The sequence below is a fragment of the Benincasa hispida genome, chromosome 2 (assembly GCF_027475165.1).
Source record: "Benincasa hispida cultivar pf3 chromosome 2, pf3_genome.v1.1, whole genome shotgun sequence".
Taxonomy (NCBI): Eukaryota; Viridiplantae; Streptophyta; class Magnoliopsida; order Cucurbitales; family Cucurbitaceae; genus Benincasa; species Benincasa hispida.
Genome location: NC_143479.1, coordinates 41,124,947 through 41,146,794, shown reverse-complemented (window position 1 = coordinate 41,146,794; position 21,848 = coordinate 41,124,947). Strand labels below are relative to the sequence as shown.

General features: G+C 32.5%; 2 protein-coding genes and 1 long non-coding RNA gene across 3 annotated transcripts; all 3 read right to left on the bottom strand.

Moving 5' to 3' along the window:
- Positions 1-5,952: 5,952 nt before the first annotated feature.
- Positions 5,953-7,256, bottom strand: LOC120069840 (germin-like protein subfamily 1 member 7). Its single transcript, XM_039021657.2, has 2 exons — positions 7,031-7,256; positions 5,953-6,658 (listed from the first exon to the last, which is right to left on the bottom strand). The coding sequence occupies exons 1-2, from the start codon at positions 7,155-7,157 to the stop codon at positions 6,120-6,122; spliced, it is 666 nt and encodes a 221-aa protein (XP_038877585.1). The 5' UTR covers positions 7,158-7,256; the 3' UTR covers positions 5,953-6,119.
- A 4,625-nt stretch (positions 7,257-11,881) lies between these two features.
- On the bottom strand, positions 11,882-14,273 carry LOC120069842 (germin-like protein subfamily 1 member 17). Its single transcript, XM_039021660.2, has 2 exons — positions 14,081-14,273; positions 11,882-12,570 (listed from the first exon to the last, which is right to left on the bottom strand). Exons 1-2 carry the CDS (start codon positions 14,205-14,207, stop codon positions 12,032-12,034), a joined length of 666 nt encoding a protein of 221 aa, XP_038877588.1. The 5' UTR covers positions 14,208-14,273; the 3' UTR covers positions 11,882-12,031.
- Positions 14,274-18,722: 4,449 nt separating this feature from the next.
- Positions 18,723-20,557, bottom strand: LOC120069845 (uncharacterized). Its single transcript, XR_016527900.1, has 3 exons — positions 20,111-20,557; positions 19,184-19,279; positions 18,723-19,091 (listed from the first exon to the last, which is right to left on the bottom strand). It is a non-coding gene; the product is annotated as an uncharacterized LOC120069845 (long non-coding RNA).
- Between the last annotated feature and the right edge of the window lie 1,291 nt (positions 20,558-21,848).

Below are 21,848 nucleotides of genomic sequence, written 5' to 3'. Positions count from 1 at the left end.
TTCCCCTGAGATCCTGGGGCTTCAAAATTACTTGGTAGCATTCCAGGTGTTCTATTGTGTAGTTCGGCTTCCAGTTGCTTAACTTGGACCTCCAAGTTTCTGATTGAAGATGCCTGCGATTATGCTTGAGCAGGGACTCCAATGAATTTCCAGAGGTGTTTAATGAGGATGGTTGGTTTTGCTGTTGTCTCTGATGACCCCGATTCTGGTTTTAATGAAAAGGTGGAGGGTTTCCTCGATTCCCGGAGTTGCTATTCTGATGGTTACTCGGCTCCCTTTGTTGTGATTTCCTCTCCAACCGAAGTTAGGGTGATTCCGCCAACTGGGATTGTAAGTGTTGCTGTACGGATTGTTCTGGATAGCACACACTTGTTGTGGGTTTGATGGGCACATTTCCACCGCATGGCCCCCTCCACATTGGACGCAACTTATTGCGGCCACTTGTGCCGGCACATTGGATTGTGCTGATCCTTGGGAGAGAGCACCTTGATTAAGTGCCATCGATTATAGAAGAAAGGTCACCACGACAATCTATGCGGCCAAAGTTGTCATTGTATCCGTAGGTACAATGGCATTATCATTTCTTCTTCTCTCGGAGCCTCTTCCTCCGTACCCGTCATCTACTCAGTCATCCATATTCCACTAGATGCGATCAAGGATGACCTTGGCTTCTGTGTAAGTTTTATCCATAAATCCTCCTACTGCGGAGGTATCAACAACGACTTGTGCTGATCTGTTCAGCCCGTTGTAAAATGTTTCCATCAGAACGCAATCGGGTATCCCAATATGCGGACAATTCTTCACCAATCTTCTGAATCAAACCCAGGCTGTGCTTAGGGTCTCGTTATCCATCTGCTCGAAGTTCAGAACGTCCTTTTGTCTTTTTGCATTGACTGTTGGAGGGAAGAACTTCTTCATAAACTATTCCACCAACTGGTCCCAGGAAGTTATTTCATTTGGCTCCAATGAATGAGCCCACCTCTTAGCCTCATCCCTCAAGGTGTATGGGAAGAGGTAAAGTCTGATACCTTCTGGGGTTACGCCAAGAATGGAAAAGGTACTGCACATCTCAACAAAGCTGGTAATATGGGCATATGGGTCCTCACCTTGTAGACCTCCGAACTGCCCCGTGTTTTGTATCATTTGGGGCATGACCGGCTTTATCTCGAAACGTGCGTTCTCTTCAACTATTGGACGTGAAATTCCAGGCGAGAAGTCGTAGAGATTGGGCACCGCATAGTTCCTCGTTGGGATATTGCAGTCAGCAACAAGAAAACGGGATTATGCGTTGGTCGGTTTACCCCTTGATTTACTTCGGGTGCCTCATTGTTATTGTTGTCTGCCATATTGACTCTTCTACGCCTTGCTCTGCTCTGGCATGCCCTTGCATGAAAAGTATGCTCGATCTCTGGGTCAACTTCGAATTCTGGATCAGTTCTAGTATTCATAAACCGTCAGTCTGTTCTTCGCATTAAACAGACAGTACAAAGAGATCTGTCCTGCAAAATACCACAAAAGTACTCAACACTGACCATTACCAATCCCTGGCAACGGCGCCATAAACTTGACATGGTGAATCTTATGTCTTAACTTACAGCATGTGAACAAATATGAATGTGAATGAATGAATCATGCAAGCTCATGTTGCCATAAACTCGATGACATAAAAATGGAATGTAGATGGAATATTATGTCGTGTTATCGTTTATGCACACTATGACTAAATATATGCCTTGTTAATGATATGCTTGTAGCATGCGATGGAGTAATACGTGTCACAAGTTTCCTTGTGCTGAAACCAAGTATAATTCCAACGCAAATTTCTCAGAATAATCTGAGGTCGAACACAGGGATTTTTTTCATTAATGTGTTACTCATGTGGTATATGCGACCGGTTTTTACAATTAATAAAGAATGGTTGTTTATACAGTAATGTAAATTGCGATGAAATAAAATTGCGTTAATAAAATAAAGTTGCATTGATAAAATAAAATCCTAAACTAATATGATACAAGATACAAGATACATAATACATGATACTGAGGTCGAGATTGACTGTAAAGTTATACAAAGGGTCGTGGTATGCGATGGCAAGTCTTTATGGATGAATCAGAAATAGAAATAGTAATTAGTAAAAACAACGCAAGTTTGTCAATTGCGTTAAAGATGTAACTGAGGTTCCTCTTTCCCTTGGCGTACATCTCTCGGTGATTGGCTGTGTTCCCATATCTCTATGGTGAAACAGTGATGAACGTGATGAACACAAGGTTGCTTCCATCTCTGGAAGTACTTCTCGCTTTAGTTAACGCATTCTTCCAACCTTCTCTCGATAGCAGAATAACATCTTCACTTCTGCTCTTATAGGTGAAGAGGCCATAGAGCATGCTTTAGCTAAACTCAATTATTTCTTTAACACAAATTAATTTACTTGCTTAATTCTTGCCACTTACCTAGGGAATGAGGAAAACATCATGAAGAAAATAGATTATGGATGAATGGAAATAGACAGAGAGATGATAATGGTAATGATCATAACATTTAATACTATGATTAAGCGTTCGATATATGGTGTGAATGAAAGATTAAGAAGATGAATACAAGTGATGAAATAGAGATTAGAAACAAATACAGAAGGAGTGTCAACGTCTTGACACGGATCCTGAATGGAGGTTTTGCTTGCCGGCGTGTGGTAGAAATGGAGAGGAGAGCTTCCCTTTCAGGCTTGCTCTTCTGGTAGAAATGACCTTCGCACAGAGCTTCAACGGCGGGGATTGGAAGGATTCCTTGCTCGGAGACTCACCTCTCAGTCTTGTCTCTTGATTATCCTGGATCTATTCTGGATAGTCGCTTCAGATCAGTCTCTCTCTCATAATCGTTATAGGCACGTCTCTATGTATTCAAGTATATTTCTCAGTGAATTTGCAGAAGCTATTTATAGGGAAGCTTGGCTCTTTGACTTCGTGGTCCCCACTTTATGGTTATGGTAGTTCCTGAAATGGCGGAGTGAATATTCCTTCTTTACGCAATCAACCCGTCAGAAATGTATAAAGAAAGCTGTACATTTGTCAGAATCCTCCGCAAATGCATTGCTCTTTACATCTTCGATCGATCGCTGCATGCAGTGTTGTTTTTTTATTACCGCATGCGATTGAATTTGCGTTGATCGCTAAGCTCTTGATCGATTGTCGCATGCGCCGTCATTGCGTTCATCATCTCTTCATTCCCGAATGATGGGCTCAATGCGACGTAGATGCGTTGTTTATTTTATCTTTGAGCCATGAACGCATGCGGTGACTGATTTCCTGCAAAACAGAAATTGAAACATTCTATTCTACCATCGTAATTGTTTTTTTTATCTATATTCGCAATTATTTTATCATTGTACTACATATTATTCTATTATTTTAGGCTTGAATTCTATCTATGCAACTAACCCATAATTTTATACAAATAATTTCCTTTATTAATTTGAACAATTCAAATTAATTCGAATTAATTTGATTCTCATTTTTATCCTAATTGAGCTAATGAGGGGACCATATGGATCTATAGTTTGAAGCTCCAATGGTACTCGATTAATTAATCAAACTCCTTGATTAAATTAATCAACTTCCATTAACTATCAGCTACTCCACTAAAGACTAACAGTTATTATTCACATTACAGATATATTTTTGTATCTATTGAATATAATCAATCAACGATGCGTTGACCCTTCACAAATTGCTCGTAAGTACAATTGGGTCAAAATTACCATTTTGCTCTCGTAGTTACATATAACTTCCTAAGTACCACTGATCCCTCTAATGAACAATAAGTCATAGTCCAACTATGACTAAACCCCTCTAGGGCCAAGAGAGGGTGTAGGCCATATTGTTCAAGCCTTGAAATCAGCTCTTAAGGGAGCAATTTATCTACGGTCTTTAACTATAGAAAATGAGTGAATTTCTTCTTTGTGTAGTTGTGTTCCTAACTCACAAATCAGATCAATACCCAAAATGGTAGGCATATTGAATTGGTGAAATTGGCCACTCTCACCCATACAAATTAAAGATCTGCCTTTATATAGGCAGGAGTTTCGAACTCACTCAGGATTCAGGTCAAGTCACCTCTGGTCATCCTGATGAAATGCAAGTCTCATCTATCAACGGTGTTATATAGAGAGACTATACATGTCGTGGTCTAGTCTTATACAAACTCTTTGCATAGAACACCGCTACTCACATAGCTACATTCAGGATAATATCATTTATAGCAATTTACAATAATTGTAACAACTACAAAATATGTCGTAGTGGTAGTGCCACTAGGACAAGGTACCCAATCTTATCCATCTACTACAAACTGTTTAGGTTATCATTTAAACATGATCTGCCTATATGTCTCTACATACATATTTAAGTTTCAAAAAATAACTTTGGATCTTAGTTTATTGATTTTTGTGAATAAATACAATTAAATGATAAATAAAATACCTCTTTATTTTATTAGATAAATTAATTATTTGTACAATACAATTATAACACTCACGAGATTTAGGGCATCAATCTCAAGTATATGTATGTATAGAAGATAAATATAATATCTGTATTTTAAATTGATTCAAAAAGATAAAATCAAATTTCAAATCATAATCTATTTTTAAATCAAACCAACAAAGTCAACAAAATCTTTTTTCAAATCCAGCAAAAAAATAGGTGATGATCGTTAAGATGGTAGGCTTACACGGTAGTTAGGGACAAAATTAGAAATTATAAATTGCACCAGAATTCAACGTTAGATATTTTCATTAAAAATTAAAAATAGATATTATTCAAAATGAACCCCCCTTTAGTCATCTATTGCAATTTCTCTGTGTAGAATACCCTAATTTTGGCTAAAATTCAACCAAATCCAAACACAAATGATCGGGCCTAAAGGATATTTAAGCCCCAACTAACGCAACCCAAATGAAAAAATTCTATAACTAGAAGAGCTCGATATTCTTCATTCTTAGAGATTAGAAAATTGAGAATGCAAAGCATTCAAAAGACGTTTCTTCTATAAGACCAGAAGAATCTTCTATGCTCTTGAAGACCAAAAGATCATGAAATTCTTTAAAGGCCATAGACACTCTGAAGAATAGAAGACTCAAAAATAAGAGATTTTGAAGATTAAGTCTTTGAAAACCGTAATCTTTTTGAAGATCTCAAGGCTTTGAGGATCATTGTACCTTTGAAGACCAAAATCTTTTTGAAAATCTAAAAGACTTTAAAGAAAAGTTTAAACTAAAATCAACAATGTCAACAAGCCAAAGGTAGATTCAACATATAAAATCAACATGCCAATCGTCAATCAAAATGTACAAACTCAACAAACTAAATTAGCTTTGGAAAATGAATTAAGTTGAGAAAAGTTGCAAAGTCAAACAATTGAATAAGAAAGTTTCTTTTTTCTTTATTATGCTTGGAATTGGAATTGGTTGTAATGAGAAACCAATTGATCCAAAAGCTTAAACTAATGGATGAAGGTAAATTTAATTATAATATCTACTGTGATATCATCTTAAATAACCAATTGACTGAAAAGCTTCTCACGTGTGAAGGTTAATTTAATTTTAATATCTAATAGAAAAGATGCCTTGAAAGTTGGGTGAAAATAGCATATATTTAAGATTGTATATAACTTTTTATTACAAATTTGAATTATTGGATTTTGATGAACCTAAATCCCTCAGGAAGAAATATATGTGGTTTATCACTAAATTATAGTCATGTTGCATGGTATCACCTTTGTAATATACGTCTCTTTTTATTTTATTTTTGTTGTTGCCTACAATTATTAATAGGGGTTAGGTAGAAGACTCAACCAAATATTTATATCTTTGTTGTGTTTTGTACGAGGTTTGAGAGTACTACCCTCTTTAATGGTTAATAAAACTATAATTCCCAATGAGAAAAGAAAACAAGGGGGTATTAATATCATATTCTATTCCAACTATTATGTTTTATAGTTTAACAAAAGTTAAGCTAGGATCACAACACAAAAACAACACAAGCAAAATAGAAACTCATATATATTCCTAAATTTGCATATATAATGCATTATTCAAAAAAACCATACATTTGTAAATTATGTTGTTAGGCATTAAATTGTTGCATGAGAGCTTGAATGACATTGTTGTCAACTTGGAAGGCCTTGGTGAGGACATCAATGGGGATTCGAGGATCCGACCCAAAAACAGCATTAGCAATAGTAATAACACCTGGGTTTTGGCTACTTAGTCCGGCAAATGCAAGAGCTGGGACATGCCCAACATTAAGTTGGAAGTGAATAAGGCCAATAGGAAAAACAAAAACATCTCCTTTGTTCAAAACTTTGGTGAAGAGTTTGTTGGGATTGGAAGTGACAAAGCCAACTAGAAGAGTGCCTTCCACAACCACAAGAATTTCAGTTCCTCTTGGGTGGATGTGGGGTGGGTTTAGCCCATTTGGGGCGAAGTCGAGACGAGCCAAAGAGATGCCAAGAGTGTTGAGTCCGGGGAGTTTATCAACATTTACTAAAGTAACGTTTGAGCCTTGCTTGTTCATTGTGTTTCCAGCTATGTTGAGCCCTCGAAAAACAAAGTCTTCTGCTTTCACAAGCTTTGGGTCCTTGCAGAACTTCCCATTCACAAATACTACATTAAAAAAACATCATGAAATTATGTCTATATTTTGAGATTAACAAACAACAATATTATTTTTCGATAATGTTTTTTCTATTTCTTCTTGTCTTGTCGTTTGGTCCAATTTGATAATGATTTTATTTTCTTAGCTTTATGTTCTCCTAGTCGTTCTATTATAGTTTCACTTATATTAAAGAAAATATTTAAATTTCTAGTTACATTTTAATACCTAACACAAAAATTTACTTTCTTTAGATTTAAAACTTTGCTTAATTTTTTGAAATATTAGTAGAAAATTTAACTAAATATATAAACTAATATATAGCTGTATATGTAATCTTAATATTTTAAAACTATAAGATCATAATAGAGAAATTAAAGTACCAGCAGATTTGGGATCATCCACAGCAACACAGAAGTCTTGAAGTGGACTTGGATCAAAAGCAGAGGCAAGCATTGTTGCTTGCAAAACCAAAAGGAAAGCAGCTGAAAGAAGACCAACACTTGTCATTTTTTTTCTTTTTGTTTTGGTGTTCAATAAAGTTTTTAATTATTTGATTGATGAGAAGATTTTGTATTGGATTGAGTTATATTTATAGAGAGATGGATTGAAATGGTCAGGCTTTGTTAAGTGAAAGTAGATAAAAAGCTAAGAGAATTGAACCTTCCAGCTTTACCCACTCAATTGAATAATGTTCCAACCATGAACCTTTCTTCAACTACTCCATTTACTAGTCATTAGTTTGAAAATTATGCTACTAATTAATATCTACCTAATAGCCATTTAAAATCTTCCCTGATAAGTCCCTTGATGACATAAAGTTGGGTTTTAGCACAATATATTTCTTTATATGTTTGTTTTCTAATGAACTTGGGTCTTTAATATAGTAGGGATATTATGAGAAATAATGAGAACCAACGCTATTGCCATCCATCTTCTTTGTCCAAATCATAAATGTAATCATATATAATCTTTAAATTAACATGTTGCAAGTTAAAAGAATGTTTTAATTTTGAGATATATAAGTTATACATGAATTAAGACATTTGAGAGTTAAGTAAATTAATGGATGAAAGTTGGTAGACTCATGTATTAAAGAGTTACATACGTTAATGAATTTAAGTACTTTAAAACATTTAATGTGTTTAACTAAGGTGAGAGTTATGAATCTAGATTTGTCCATGAGAATCATTTAAATAGGATTAGTGTTTGTACTGTTTAATTAAGTGTGTTAAGAAGAATAGATAAACGTAATTGAAATAAAAGGTGTGAATCAAGTTTGAAAAGTTTTTCAAATATAATTATTTTTGTTTTCTTTCAAATATTCTTTTGTTAATTTTTTATTTGTAAGTGTCCATCACACGCTTCCAATAAAGTGGTATCAGAGCTTGAGTTTGAAAATAAGAATTGTTTTCGCAAATGGTAAATAACAATTTGGTTCCCTTCTAAGTACCTCGACTTATGTAAGAAAATTATAGCAGTTGATGAATTCATATAAAAGCTCTACTTAGTTCACAAGATGCATGAGACATTATTGATAATGGTTATGAAGAACTATAAAGTGATGCGACTTTTAATTATGCTGAATAAGAAGCTTTGCAATATACAAGAAAGAAAATCCAAAAGGCTCTCACTATCATTCAACAGCCATTGATGATCCAAATTTTGAGAAGATGAACCACTACAAGCTAAGCATGGCGAATTTTGGAGAATACTTATAAAGGAGTTCATCTCAAGTCAAGAAGGTTTGCCTCTAAAAATTGAGAGTTGAATATGAATCACTACATATGAAGGGGTTTAAATTGGTTTCAGATTATACTTCAAGATTGCTAGCAGTAGTAAATGAAATGAATATAAATAGAGAGACAATAAATGATGAGCAAGTAGTAGAAGAGATACTTCTCTCGATGCATGGAAATTTTAATTTCATCGTTGTCGCTATTAAAGAATAAAAGGATTTGAGTACAATATTTATTTAACAACTTAAGGGTACTTTACAAGCTCATGAAGAGAAGCTTGTTAAGAAGAACAAACAAACAACTAAGCAACTTTTTTAGTCAGAGTTGCAAATGAGAGATAACGAAGATCACCAAGAAAAGGAAAAACAAGGTTGAGGACATGATAGCAATCATGGACGTAGTGATTTCAGAAGTTGAGGTCAAAGAAACTACAATAAAAGAAATTTTGATGAGAGTAATTCAAACTCTAATTCATCAAGAGGTCGTGGAAGACATAATTATTTGAGGTTAAATGGAGAAGCATCAAATAATAATAGGTGATATGATAAAAGACATATTGAATATTAGAATTGACATAAATTTGGCTATTAATCCTGCGAATGCAAAAATAAAGTTGAAGAAAGTGTAAATTGGAAGGGATCGAATTCCCAACAGAAGAGATTGAACACCTATTACTTTGATTTTATTTAGAATTTACAGCACAGAAAAGTACATAAAGCATTCATAATGTTGTAACTTTATAGGTTAAGCATGGAAATTATCATTTATCCCTGTAACCTTTTACTCCTGGACTGCATTGATCTCTTTAATGAATAATCTATTTATGATCCTACCATAAACCAAGTCCCTCTTGGAAAAATGAGAGGGTAGGTACTCTACTTAACCCAAAAGTTGGATATAGAGAATTTCATCTTGTGTAGTTATGTTCCCAAATTCTCACTCTATTTCATCTCCAAAATGGTAGGTGAAAAGAAAGAGGTGGATCTAACATAAAATACAATGTTAAGCACGATGTCACAGGCAATATGTAGGGTGACATCATACATGAAAGGAAATTGACATATCATATACATCATTTTCCTCCAACTAAGTGTTTTAAACCTAGGGTTCGTTACTTAGATAAATCCGGCTAACAATTTATTTAAGTGTTTAACAAAATTGGTCCAATATAACTATTATATATTGGATAGTTTAACAATATATGATTATTTTTTATTAAACACTTTAATAAACCTAATAATGTATTGCATGTTTATAAAATATTTGTTTAATTCACCTTCTAGAATAACTCCCAAGTAGGGTGGTTCCGTTTCCTTCAGCTTAAATACCCCAGCCTAGACAGAACCTTCCTTAGAGAAATATCTTTTATGGACAATTATTTTATAAATTTAATCTTTTATTACTTCCAATTTAATCCTATTAGAAAAAAAATTAACCTATTCCTAATCATATTAGAAATATTTCAACATAGGTCTTGCCAAAATTAATTTTAAGTCATTTAAAAATAATTTTAACTTATATTTGCATCCAACTCTTGATTATAGATCTTAAGTCTAATTCATTAACTTTATAACACTTATAAAATAATGAAAAAAAATAAAATCTATCATCATGCATTTATAGACATTAATTAAATATAACATTTATATTTACTAAGTAATGTCATGCTTAATGCATTTTCATTTTCATTATATAATATAATATGTTATATTACAAACTAATGAAAATTAAATACATCGATCATATAAACTATATAATATAACTTTTAGACTATAGTATGATGCATTGACATTTATTCCAAAGTTAGCATAATTGTAGAAATGTGGGGGCATTAAGGACATTCTTTAAACATGAAAGACACTTTGAAGACTAGAAGACTTAAAATCTAAGCCTTTGGAGATCATATGACTTTGAAGACTGAAATCTGTTTAAAGATCTAAATATTTCGGAATTCGTAGGACTTTGTAGATCAAAATCATTTTGAAGATCTAAAAGACTTTGAAGAAAAGATAAAACTAATAAAATGTACAAGGTCAACTATCCAAATTTTGATTAACAATTCAGATCAACGAGTTAAAGATAGATCAAACGTACAAAATCAATTTGCCAAAGGTTAATTAAAAAATATATACAAGGTTAACAAACTAAATAAGTTCGATATGAAGGACTGTAGTGAACATTCCTCGAGTCAAAATGTGCATAAATCATAGGACAATATTAGAGATTGTATCGTAGTCATATTACAAATTTAAGTTCATTTCATGAATTAAATTTCTTCGTTCAAATCTCGTGTAAATACTCATGTGTTACGGAAAAAAGAAAGTAAAGAAGACAAAATAAAAAAAGTAATTGCAATTGGTAGCATTTTTATTAATAATAACCAAGTATATAACATCATTTAAGAAAATTATAAATATAGCCTAGTCTATCAACGATAGACTTCACGTTGATAAACTCCTACCAGTGATATGGTCTATCACTCATAGACTCCTACCAATAATATGGTCTATCACTCATAGACTATTTAAATTTTGTCATATTTATAATTTTTTTTACGTTATATTATATCTGCTAATATTTTGGATCTAATATCTATATTCGCCACTATCCCGATAAAAAAAACTATTTTGTTTTACTTCAATATAAGACGGTGGAAAGGAAGTGAACAAAACACTTGTTACTCTTTCTCCTCGCATGAGTTGCTTAAGAAAATGAATTTAGATAAGAAAAGTTGCAAAGTCAAACAATCAAATAAGAAAATTTCATTTTTTTTTTATTATCCTTGAATTGGCTGCAATGAGAAAGAAAAAGATACATTGTAAAGTTGTTGGGGGGAAAATATCATAGAGTTAAATACGTATAACTTTCTGGGTAATTACATTCAATAGCACTTTTAGAGATAATAATTTTTTTAGAAGAATTGTAAATATAATAAAATCTATAAACAATATACTCTATTACTGATAGACTTCTACTAATAATATAATCTATCATTGATAGATTCATACTATCAATATGGTCTATTTTTTTATAGATTTCGAAAGCAAAATCTAAATTTTCTTATATCTGAAATTTCTTTGGCATTGTGCTATATCTACAAATATTTTAAGTCCCATTGCTATTTTTGCAACTACCTTTAATTTTTGTGGTGTAGCAATTTTGGAGTATCGGAGTTTGATGACCCTCAAACCTTCAATTTTAAAAGATAAAAATATATGTCACTTTTAATTTATTTATGTATGTATATCTTTTAATTATAGTCATATAGGCATAATATACATATGTACGTATATCTTTTATTTTTTTTAAAATATTTATATTCTTGTGCTTTGTACGAGGTTTGAGAATACAATATTTTTCATTAACTACCCTCTTTAATTAAATTATGATTCCCAAAAGAGAAGAAAACAAGAGAGTATTACAAAGCATATTCTAACAAAAATAAACTATATAAATTATTTTAAGGAACTTGAATTGCAAACATACAAACGTCTATTCCGAAAATATTATGTTTTATAGTTTGATAAAAGTCAAATGATGATCACGACAGAAATACAACACATGATTAAAAACTCATAGATATTCCTACATTTGCATATATAGATATGCATTATTAAAAAAACCATACGTTTGTAAATTGTGTTGTTAAGCTTTAAATTGTTGCATGAGAGCTTGAATGACATTATTGTCAACTTGGAAAGCCTTAGTAAGAACATCAATGGAGATTGGGGGATTGGACCCGAAAACAGCATTAGCGATGGTAATAACACCTGGGTTTTGGCTGCTAAGTCCAGCGAATGCAAGAGCTGGGGTATGTCCGACATTAAATTGGAAGTGAATGAGGCCAATAGGGAACACAAAAACATCTCCTTCTTTCAGAACTTTGGTGAAAAGTTTGTTGGGATTTGAAGTGACAAAGCCAACGAGAAGAGTGCCTTCCACAACCACAAGAATTTCAGTGGCTCTTGGGTGGGTGTGGGGTGGGTTTTGCCCGTATGGGGCGTAGTCAATGCGAGCCAACGAGATGCCAAGAGTGTTGAGTCCGGGAAGTTTATCTACATTTACTAGAGTCACGTTTGAGCCTTGTTTGTTCATAGTGTTTCCAGCTATGTTGAGCCCTCCAGAAACGAAGTCTTCAGCTATCACAAGGTTTGGATCCTTGCAGAACTTCCCATTCACAAATACTACATTAAAAAAAAATCATGAAAAAATATTTCAATTTTGAGAATATAAACAATAATATTTGTAATCCCTCTGTTATTTCCGTTTTGTTTGGTAACCATTTTTGTCTTTTTTTTAAAAAAAAAAATAAGCCAATTTTCTCCGTATTTCTTACAATAATTTGCATCTTTTTAAAGTATAATGGTTGAATTCTTAGCTAAATTTGAAAAACAAAAACAAGTTTTTAAATGCTACATTTTTTAATTTTCAAATTTTGGCTTGATTTTTTAAATTATTGGCAAAACATAGATAATAAAGGGAAAAATTAGGAGGTGGAAGTAGTGTTTATAAGTTTCATTTTTAAAAACAAAAAATCAAAAACCAAAAGATTACCATATAGGATCAAAATTTTCAAATTTTTGCTTACTTTAAAAACATGCGTATAAAGTAAAAAACAAAACAAGAACTTAAAGGTGGAAGTGGTGTTTGTAGATTTGATAATCCATTCTGTTGCTTGTTCTAATTTTTTAATAATGTTTCTAAGATTACAAAAAGCAGTAGTTTCAACTGTTTCTGTTTCTGCATGCTTCATAAAGTGAGCTTGTTGGCATTCTCCGTTTGATCCATTACTCTTTTTCAGTGTTAACTAACTGTTTTTCTTCAGCATATTAAGAAATAATTTTATAATTAATTGCTTTTTAATATGACTTTTGTCACCATTTTTAAAAGAAAGAAAAACGATTCCCTATAAGAAATGATAAATTCACTAAAACAAAAGGCTGTTATGAAATATAATCAACAAAAATGTTTAAAAATATTACAAAATGTCATTGTCTATAAGTGATAAACAATCTATTATAGATGATGATATTTTGCTATATTTAAAAATATTTTCAGCAATTTTTTCATTTAAATATTTTTCTTTAAAAAACAGATTAATTCATTGATTTTTTACCAACGATTATGCCCACATCAATGATATTATGATCATATATATTCTTTTAAAAAAAATCGACACATTAAAAAATATCAATTCACCTGTTAGGTTAATAAAAAATATTGACATGTGTTGACAAAAATCAAATATTTGGAGTATCATTGGCTTAATGAGAAAAACACATGTATATGTTATATTATATTGTTTATACTATCGAACTTGGAGTAAGAGTTCAATTCTCACTCCCATATATTAAAAAAAAAAAAAAAAAAAAAAAAAAAAAAAAAAAAAAAAAAAAAAAAAAAAAAAAAGTAAAACCCACATGCAACTTTTATATATATATATATATAACTTTTTATATTATATATCCATAAAATTTTATTTTGATTAAAAAACAAGAAATAAGAGACAAATTTTAACCACATTGTATATATATATGTATATATATAAACATTAAACAAAAAAAAAAATGATTAACAAAAACAATCATGTTTGTATTTAAAAGAAAAACATTAAAAATGAGAAACTTGTCCAAATTAGAATTGAGTTTATTATGATGAAAGATATGAGTTTCATTAAAGATAAATTAAAAGTACCAGCAGATTGAGGCTCATCCACAGCAACACAGAAGTCTTGAAGGGGACTTGGATCAAAAGCAGAAGCAAGCATTGTTGCTTGCAAAACCAAAAGGAAAGCAGCTGAAAGAATACCAACAATTGTCATTCTTTTTCTCTTTGTTTTTGTGTTCAATAAAGTTTCTAATTGTTTAGTTGATGAGAAGATTTTGTAATGGATTGTGTTGTATTTATAGAGAGATGGATTGAATTGGTCAGCCTTTCTTCATTAGAAGTAAATCAAAAGATAAGAAAATTAAATCTTCCAACTTTACCCACTCAATTGAATAATGTTCCAATTCTAACCATGAACCTTTCTTCAACTACTCCATTTAATTAGTCATTAGTTTGAAAATTATACTAATTAATCTCTACCTAAAAGCCATTGATAATATCCCCTTATGAGTTTCCTTGTTCAAATAAAGTTAGGATTTGGTAACTATCCTTTTTATATGTTTTGTTTTGTAATGAACTTGGTCTTTCATATAGTAGAGACTACACCAGAAATGAAAACCAACACTATTGCTATCCATCTACTCTGTAAAAATTATAAATATAATCATTTATAATCTATAAAATTATATGACAATATTTATTTAGGGCCCGTTTGATAACGTTTTCGTTTTTCGTTTCCTGTTTCCTGTTTCTTATTACATGTTCTCCTTTTCTTATTTTTTAAGAACGAGAAAAAGAAAAATGTTTGGTAACTATTTATGTTTCTTATATCTTAAAAAAAAAAACAGAAACATAAATAAGAACTTGTTCGATAACTATTTCTTGTTTCTCGTTTTTCATTTTTTTCTATTATATTTCTTTTTTTTCTATCGCTGGCCACCACCTCCAACCATTGCCGCCACTCAACTCCAGCAATCTCTAACTATAACCACCGATGGTCACTGGTGGCCACTACTATCGTCCAACTTTGGCAACCATCACCACCTTCGACCACTACCACTGATGGCCAACTCCATCCTCCACCACAAACTCCTATGACGATCATTTCTTGTTTTTTATTTCTTGTATTTTATCTTGACATTTTCTCTTATTTTATTGTTTAAATATAATTTAATTATATAAAATAAAAAAATTATATATAGCATGTATTAAATTATAAAACATTAACATTATCAAATACACAAGTCCAAGTGCAAAATGAATAATTATCATATAATTGTTTTATCATTCATATATTTTGCTAAAGTTTAATATGGAATATTATTTCTCAATCAATTCATTTGTCTTAGATGATGTTGACTCAAATCCGACTCAATTATATTATTATTAAACGTCGTGGTAGTTGAATGCTTGGAGAAGACAAGACAAAGTTGAATGCTTCTTGTGTGAGCATGTGAAGAGATAATGGGAAATCAACATTTTCCATTTTAGTGTTTTGTTTTCTTGTTTTCAATTTTATCTCAAAAACCAAAATTTGATTTTATAAAATCTATTTTGATTTAAAAATATTTTTTTTGATTAATTTCATAAATTAATTATTAAATAAAACTTAATTAATTTAATATCAAATATTAGATTAATTTTAACACAAATCCATCTTTATATATTTAAATCATATTTAAATATATAAATTCTCCTATTCCATTTAATTCTCAAATTAAACATGTAATTATATCTCATAATTACTAATTCCATTAATTCTAATTTGAACAATTCAAATTAACTTATCACACTATTCTAGAGCTACTCTATTACGAGCTGTAGGGGAACCTCGCGGACCTACAGATCATGGGCTCTAATGATCCAAGATTAATTGGCTAAACTCATTAGACTAGATTAATCCTCATTCGTTAACTAATGGGTCACTCCACGAAAGCCCATAATTGCACTCCTCTCACTGTAGATATATTATGTCCACATGATTTAACCATAATCAGCAAGTCGACCATTCACAGGTTGCTCATAATAACGGTTGGGTCAAATATTTGTTTTACCCTTGAGATTTCGTCTTATTCCTCAAGTTCCTACTGATCATCTAATGAACAACTGGTTTGTGATCCAATCACTAAACCAAACTCTCTCAACCTAGTGAGAGGGTGAGACCCCTTATTCATGACCTGGATCCAGTACTTGAGAGAACAATCTTTCTCCTATCCCTAAATCGGGTAGGTGTGAACTTCGTCTTGCATCCTATGTCCCCAGCTATCTATTAGGTCTTACCCCTGAAATGGGAGGCTTATTGAGTCGATTGAGCCAACCGTCAAGTATGCAAATCTAAGAATAATCCCGAATAAACAGGAGTTTATATTTATTTCTTGGTCTGATCTTATGCAAACTCATTGCATAGTAAGAGTGATAGGTAGGTGCATATTAGGAACTACTTCCAAATCTATTAAGAACTTTCTGAGCCATACTGCTTCTTTTGTTGCTTCACATGTAGCTACATACTCAGCTTCCATTGTGGAGTCAGCAATACAACTCTACTTGATGCTTCTCCACACAACTGCTCATCCATTTAGAGTGAACATTGATCTCGAAGTTAACTTTCTTGAATCAATATCGGTCTGAAAGTCAGAATTAGTGTATCCAGTAAGGATCAGATCCTTAGCACCATACATGAGCATATAATCTCTCGTTTTCCGAAGATACTTGAGAATGTTCTTAACAACAGTCCGATGATCATATCTAGGATTGGACTGAAATCTACTGACAATTCCTACGGCATAGCATAAATCGAGACGAGTACACAACATTGCGTACATTAAACTCTCTACTGTTGATACATATGGAATTCGATTCATCTCCTCAACCCTTTGAGGTGTCTTAGGACTCTGTTCCTTAGACAGGTGAATTCTATGTTTGGAAGGTAATAATCCTTTCTTGGAATTTTGCATTTTATACCTAGACAACATCTTGTCTATATAAGATGCTTGAGATAATGCTAATGTTCTGTTCTTGCGATTCGAACTATTTGGATTCCAAGAATATATTGTGCTTCTCGCAGATCTTTCATTTGGAATTGTGAAGTCAACCTTCTCTTAACGTCAGCAAGAAATTCTACCTCATTCCCAATGAATAGAATATCATCAACATACAACACTAAAAAAGCGACAGTTTTGTTAACGATTTTCTTATATACACAGGGTTTGTCAACATTTTATTCAAAACCATAAGATTTGATCGCAGTGTCAAATCTCATATTCCAGGATCTAAAAGCTTGTTTCAATCCATAAATGGATCGATTACGTTTGCAAACATTTTGCTCTTGATCCTATTGTATAAACCTTTCTGGTTGAGATATATAGATACTCTCTTCAAGATAGCCATTCAAAAAAGTTGTCTTGATATCCATTTGTCATATTTCATAATCATAAAATGTAGTTATGGACAAGAGTATTATAATTGACTTTATCATGACAACTGGAGAGAAAGTTTATTCATAATCTACCCCATTTCTTTAGGCAAACCCTTTTTCCACAAGTCTAGCTCTGTAGGTCTATACCTTACCAGCTTGGTCTCGTTTTCTCTTGTAGATCCATTTGCAACCGATGGGTTTTACCCCTTCAGGTTGGTCTACAAAATCTCAAACATAAAAAATACATAAATTCCATTTCAAGTCTATGGCTTTAATCCATTGGTCTTTATCTATATCATTCATTGTTTGGTTAAAAGACAATGGATCCTCTAAACAATCATCTGGTATGATGACTTGAGATTTAGTTAAACCCATGTACCGGTTAGGCTGTTGCACAACCCTCCCACTACGACGAGGCATTCTAAACTCTTGAGAAGGATGTGAAGTCCCAATTTCATCAACAACTCTTGTTGAAGGACCTGCTCTATCAACAACTCTTGTTGATACATTTGTCGTTTCTTTGGACATTTCTTGTATTATTAGCTTACTGCGAGGTTGATGATTCTTCACATGGTCTTCCTCTAGGAAGGTTGCATTTGTCGATACAAATACCTTGTCTTCATGAGGATCCTAAAAGAGACCACCTTTTTTTTTCTTTTTGGTAGTCTACAAATAGGCATACTTTTGAACTGTGTTCCAACTTTTTAGGATTTTGCACTAATACATGTGCTGGACAACCCCAAATCCTGAAGTGATGTGAATTTCCTTTGCGTCCTCTCCAGAGCTCGTAAGGCATTTCAGAAACACTTTTCAAGGGAACCATGTTCAAAATATACACCGAAGTTTCAACTGCCACTACTCCAGAAATTGGATTACTTGACGTTTTTCCAATGTCATGTAGAGGGTATACTTGACGCTAATAAAAGCGGCATCTATTCGACTTTCAAGTATAATGTCATAACTTGATACTGTAAAAACGTCAAGAGAAATAATTCTTGACACAATTTTCGTGTCAAGAAATATAATATACTTGACACTAATGACATGTCAAGTGTATTAATTCTTGACACTTATTATTGTGATTACTCTTGACATTTTTTATTTGTCAAATATATTTTAATCTTGATACGGAATAATAATCAAGTAATCTCATTCTTGACACACTTCCAATGTCATCTATGTTTTTTTTTTTTTCTAAATTAAATATTCAAATTTAATTTCCATTTCTTATTTCTTGCATTACGTTTGTTCCAATAAGACAATTTCATCAACTAAACAGTTGCACATATATTTCATCAATTGAGAATACTAAAATAAACAATTCCATTCTTCTATTACTCATGTCTATATTAACGATTCCAAATTTACAAGACGAATCGTACAACAGTATATACTCTATCAACCCACTCCAATATATGATAATTCCAAAATTATAAGACCAATCTATACTATGTATTCCAAAAATCACAAGACTAAAATTCTATCAACCACCACACATTTTTTTGAAGTATATAACCTATAATGGCTGAACAAAACATTTACACAAAAAAAGTTTTGGGCATTCTCATGTAGCCATATACACAATTTATAGGAAGTCTATCAGATATAGCGACCTAAATATTCAGTCCATTCCACGCGTACTTCATCGAATTCAAGTTGCAAGTACGAGCTCTTCATATCAATCTATAAAACATAGAAAGTGAGATATACATATTTATTTACTATTTACACTATCTTATAATGTTACAATATATATAAGTAGTTTAAAGACATACTGCATCTATTATAATATTCTTCTCTTTAGTCACAATTTCTCGCATATATCTCATAACGTAATACCCACATTCGACAGTTCCCACTTGTAAAGGGCACTACAATACAAAGTCAATAATTAATACACATATCATACAGATGCATTAAATAAACATCATTCGATTGCCACTTCAAAACTACAACAAAGTAATCCGACCTACAAAAAGTTCAATAATAATGGTTACAAAAAGCAAATTCCACCAACTATGTAACAATTCCAAAAAAGTTTCAAGCCCTCAATATCTATCAAAATGTCCAAACATCGTTAACTTTACTTTCAATCCCTTGAAATCTTTGAATTGAATATCAAAAATTGAAAATAACTCAATTATTTGACCAATACTTCGGTGGGTAACAAAGAACTATTAATATTAACCTCCAAACTTACCAAAACCTTGCATAGATCGGTGTCAAACCTATTGGACAACTCAACTGTTTCCAATGCTTCAAAAATCATAGAACACAAATCAAAAATCACTTTTAATTTTTAAGCCCAAATCCAACAGACCAATCATTCCAAACTTACCAACACGACTTACCTAAAAATTAGGCTAAAATCCAAACCTGCTTTATTACTTCACCAATGGACTCCAACCTATGCATAAGTCAATTAAAGCTCACATAACCAATTTCTAGAAATAACAATCAACCAAAAAGGGTTTCAAAACCTTCGTACTCGCTAAAATCCTTCGAAACAACTTCAAATCTTCTAAAAAATGACTTATGACACACCAAAACAATCTTCGACCCGTTGGACAGTATCTTAAAACCTTCAAACCTCCAAATCTAGCATCCAACCATATTGGGTAAATTAAAATCAAAACCAAAATCAAGTGGGTAACCAAAATTAACCAAAGAAAACCAAAAGAAAATTTCATGAATCTCTTTACCCACTAGATCCCCCATCGGTCGTGGAGTTCTCGATGGCGGCGACTGGCAAAACCAAGCAGAACGATGGCTGGATGTCGGATCTGGTGAGTCTGAAACGAAAAATGATGACTGACGTGAACGGGTCTGATGATCGGTGTCACTTTGTGTGATGGAAACTGATGATCGGGTTTGATTTGAACGTGAATGACGACTGGCGGATTTGGCATCCCTTTGCGTGATGGAAGCCGCCGTCGACGAAACTGACGGCACGGGTTTGACGATCGACGATAGCAGCAAAGGGCCGCGAGCGGCGTGAAGGGGCTGGGCAGCGGACGAAGAAGATGAAGATTGGGGGGGGGGGGGGGGGGAGGTCTCGACGGCGTGAGGGTGAACCGAGAGGGGGAGAGAGAAATAAAAAGAAGAAAGACAAAAAAAAAGGAAAAAAAAGAAAAGGAAAAAAATAATATAAAATAATATAATAACATATTTACTTTATTTTATTTTATTATTTTTTTTCATTTTTCATTTCATTCTATTAAATTCATTTCCCCCCAAATCTCCAAAAGCAACCCTTCCCCTTCCAATTTGAAAGTAATAATTTTTGTCTAGGAAATTTAACTTTAAAATAATAATTTTGGTAGGAGGGAAACTAAATTTGAGAGGGAAATAGAAATGGGGGAGGGAGGGAAAAAAATAAAGATTAAAAAAATATATTATTTTTATATTTTACTTGACACGAAAAATATGTCAAGTAAAAGCTTCTTATATATGACACGAAAAACATGTCAAGTAAGACCTTATATTACTTGACACAAAAAACGTGTTAAGTAATGGATCGTATGAAAATATCCAAAACATTCCGTCAATTTCCGTTGTTTTAACCCTTTTACTTGACATTTTCTTTTCTAAAAGGTCGTTACTTGACATTTTTTTCAATGAAATGTCAAGTAATTAAAAACTGCAAGTGTCAAGTAATGTTGATTTTGTAATAGTGTATTTGTCCCCAAAAAGAATTTGATAACTGAGCGTAACTCATCATGGAATGAACCATGTCCAATAAAGTTTTGTTTCTTCTTTCTACCACAACATTTTGCTGAGGTGTGCCAGGGGCTGTGAGTTGAGACTGAATTTCATGTTCTATGAAATAGTTGTGGAATTCTAAGTCCATATACTCACCACCTCGATCCGATCGAAATGTTTTAATCTTTTTACCTGATTGGTTTTCAACCTCAGCCTTATACTCTTTAAACTTTTCAAAAGTTTCAGACTTTTGGTGCATTAGGTAAATATGCCCATACCTAGAATAATCATCTATAAAACCGATGAAACATTCATACCCTCCTCTCACTCTAACATTTAGAGGCCCACAAAGGTCTGAGTGAATCAGGTCTAAGGGTTTTTTGGCTCTAAGACCTTTTTCAGAAAAAGATTTTTTTGTCATTTTACCCTCGAGATAGGACTCACAAGGTAGTAATGAATTGTTTTCCAACTTATTTAGATGATCGTTTTGATACCAATTGTAGGATTGTATCAGCAATAAGGATCATTAAGCACTTTTATTCATTAATGTTGACAAAATATAAAGCATGCTCTTGCAGAAACGAGTTTCATGATGTACCTTTGTAAAACTTCTTCAAAGCTCAATCTCCAACTATAATCTTCTTTGAATCTCATTGTGGACCACCTCAAGATATTCCCCACTATTCTCTTGGTGCTCTAGATTGAGTTGTGGGACTCAAAACAAGCTTGAATCAAGGG

Coding starts and splice junctions, on each gene's coding strand:
- LOC120069842 (XM_039021660.2), bottom strand. CDS start 14,207: ATGACAATTGTTGGTATTCTTTCAGCTGCTTTCCTTTTGGTTTTGCAA. Junction 12,571..14,080: donor GGATGAGCCTCAATCTGCTG/GTACTTTTAATT, acceptor TTTTTAATGTAG/TATTTGTGAATGGGAAGTTC.
- LOC120069840 (XM_039021657.2), bottom strand. CDS start 7,157: ATGACAAGTGTTGGTCTTCTTTCAGCTGCTTTCCTTTTGGTTTTGCAA. Junction 6,659..7,030: donor GGATGATCCCAAATCTGCTG/GTACTTTAATTT, acceptor TTTTTAATGTAG/TATTTGTGAATGGGAAGTTC.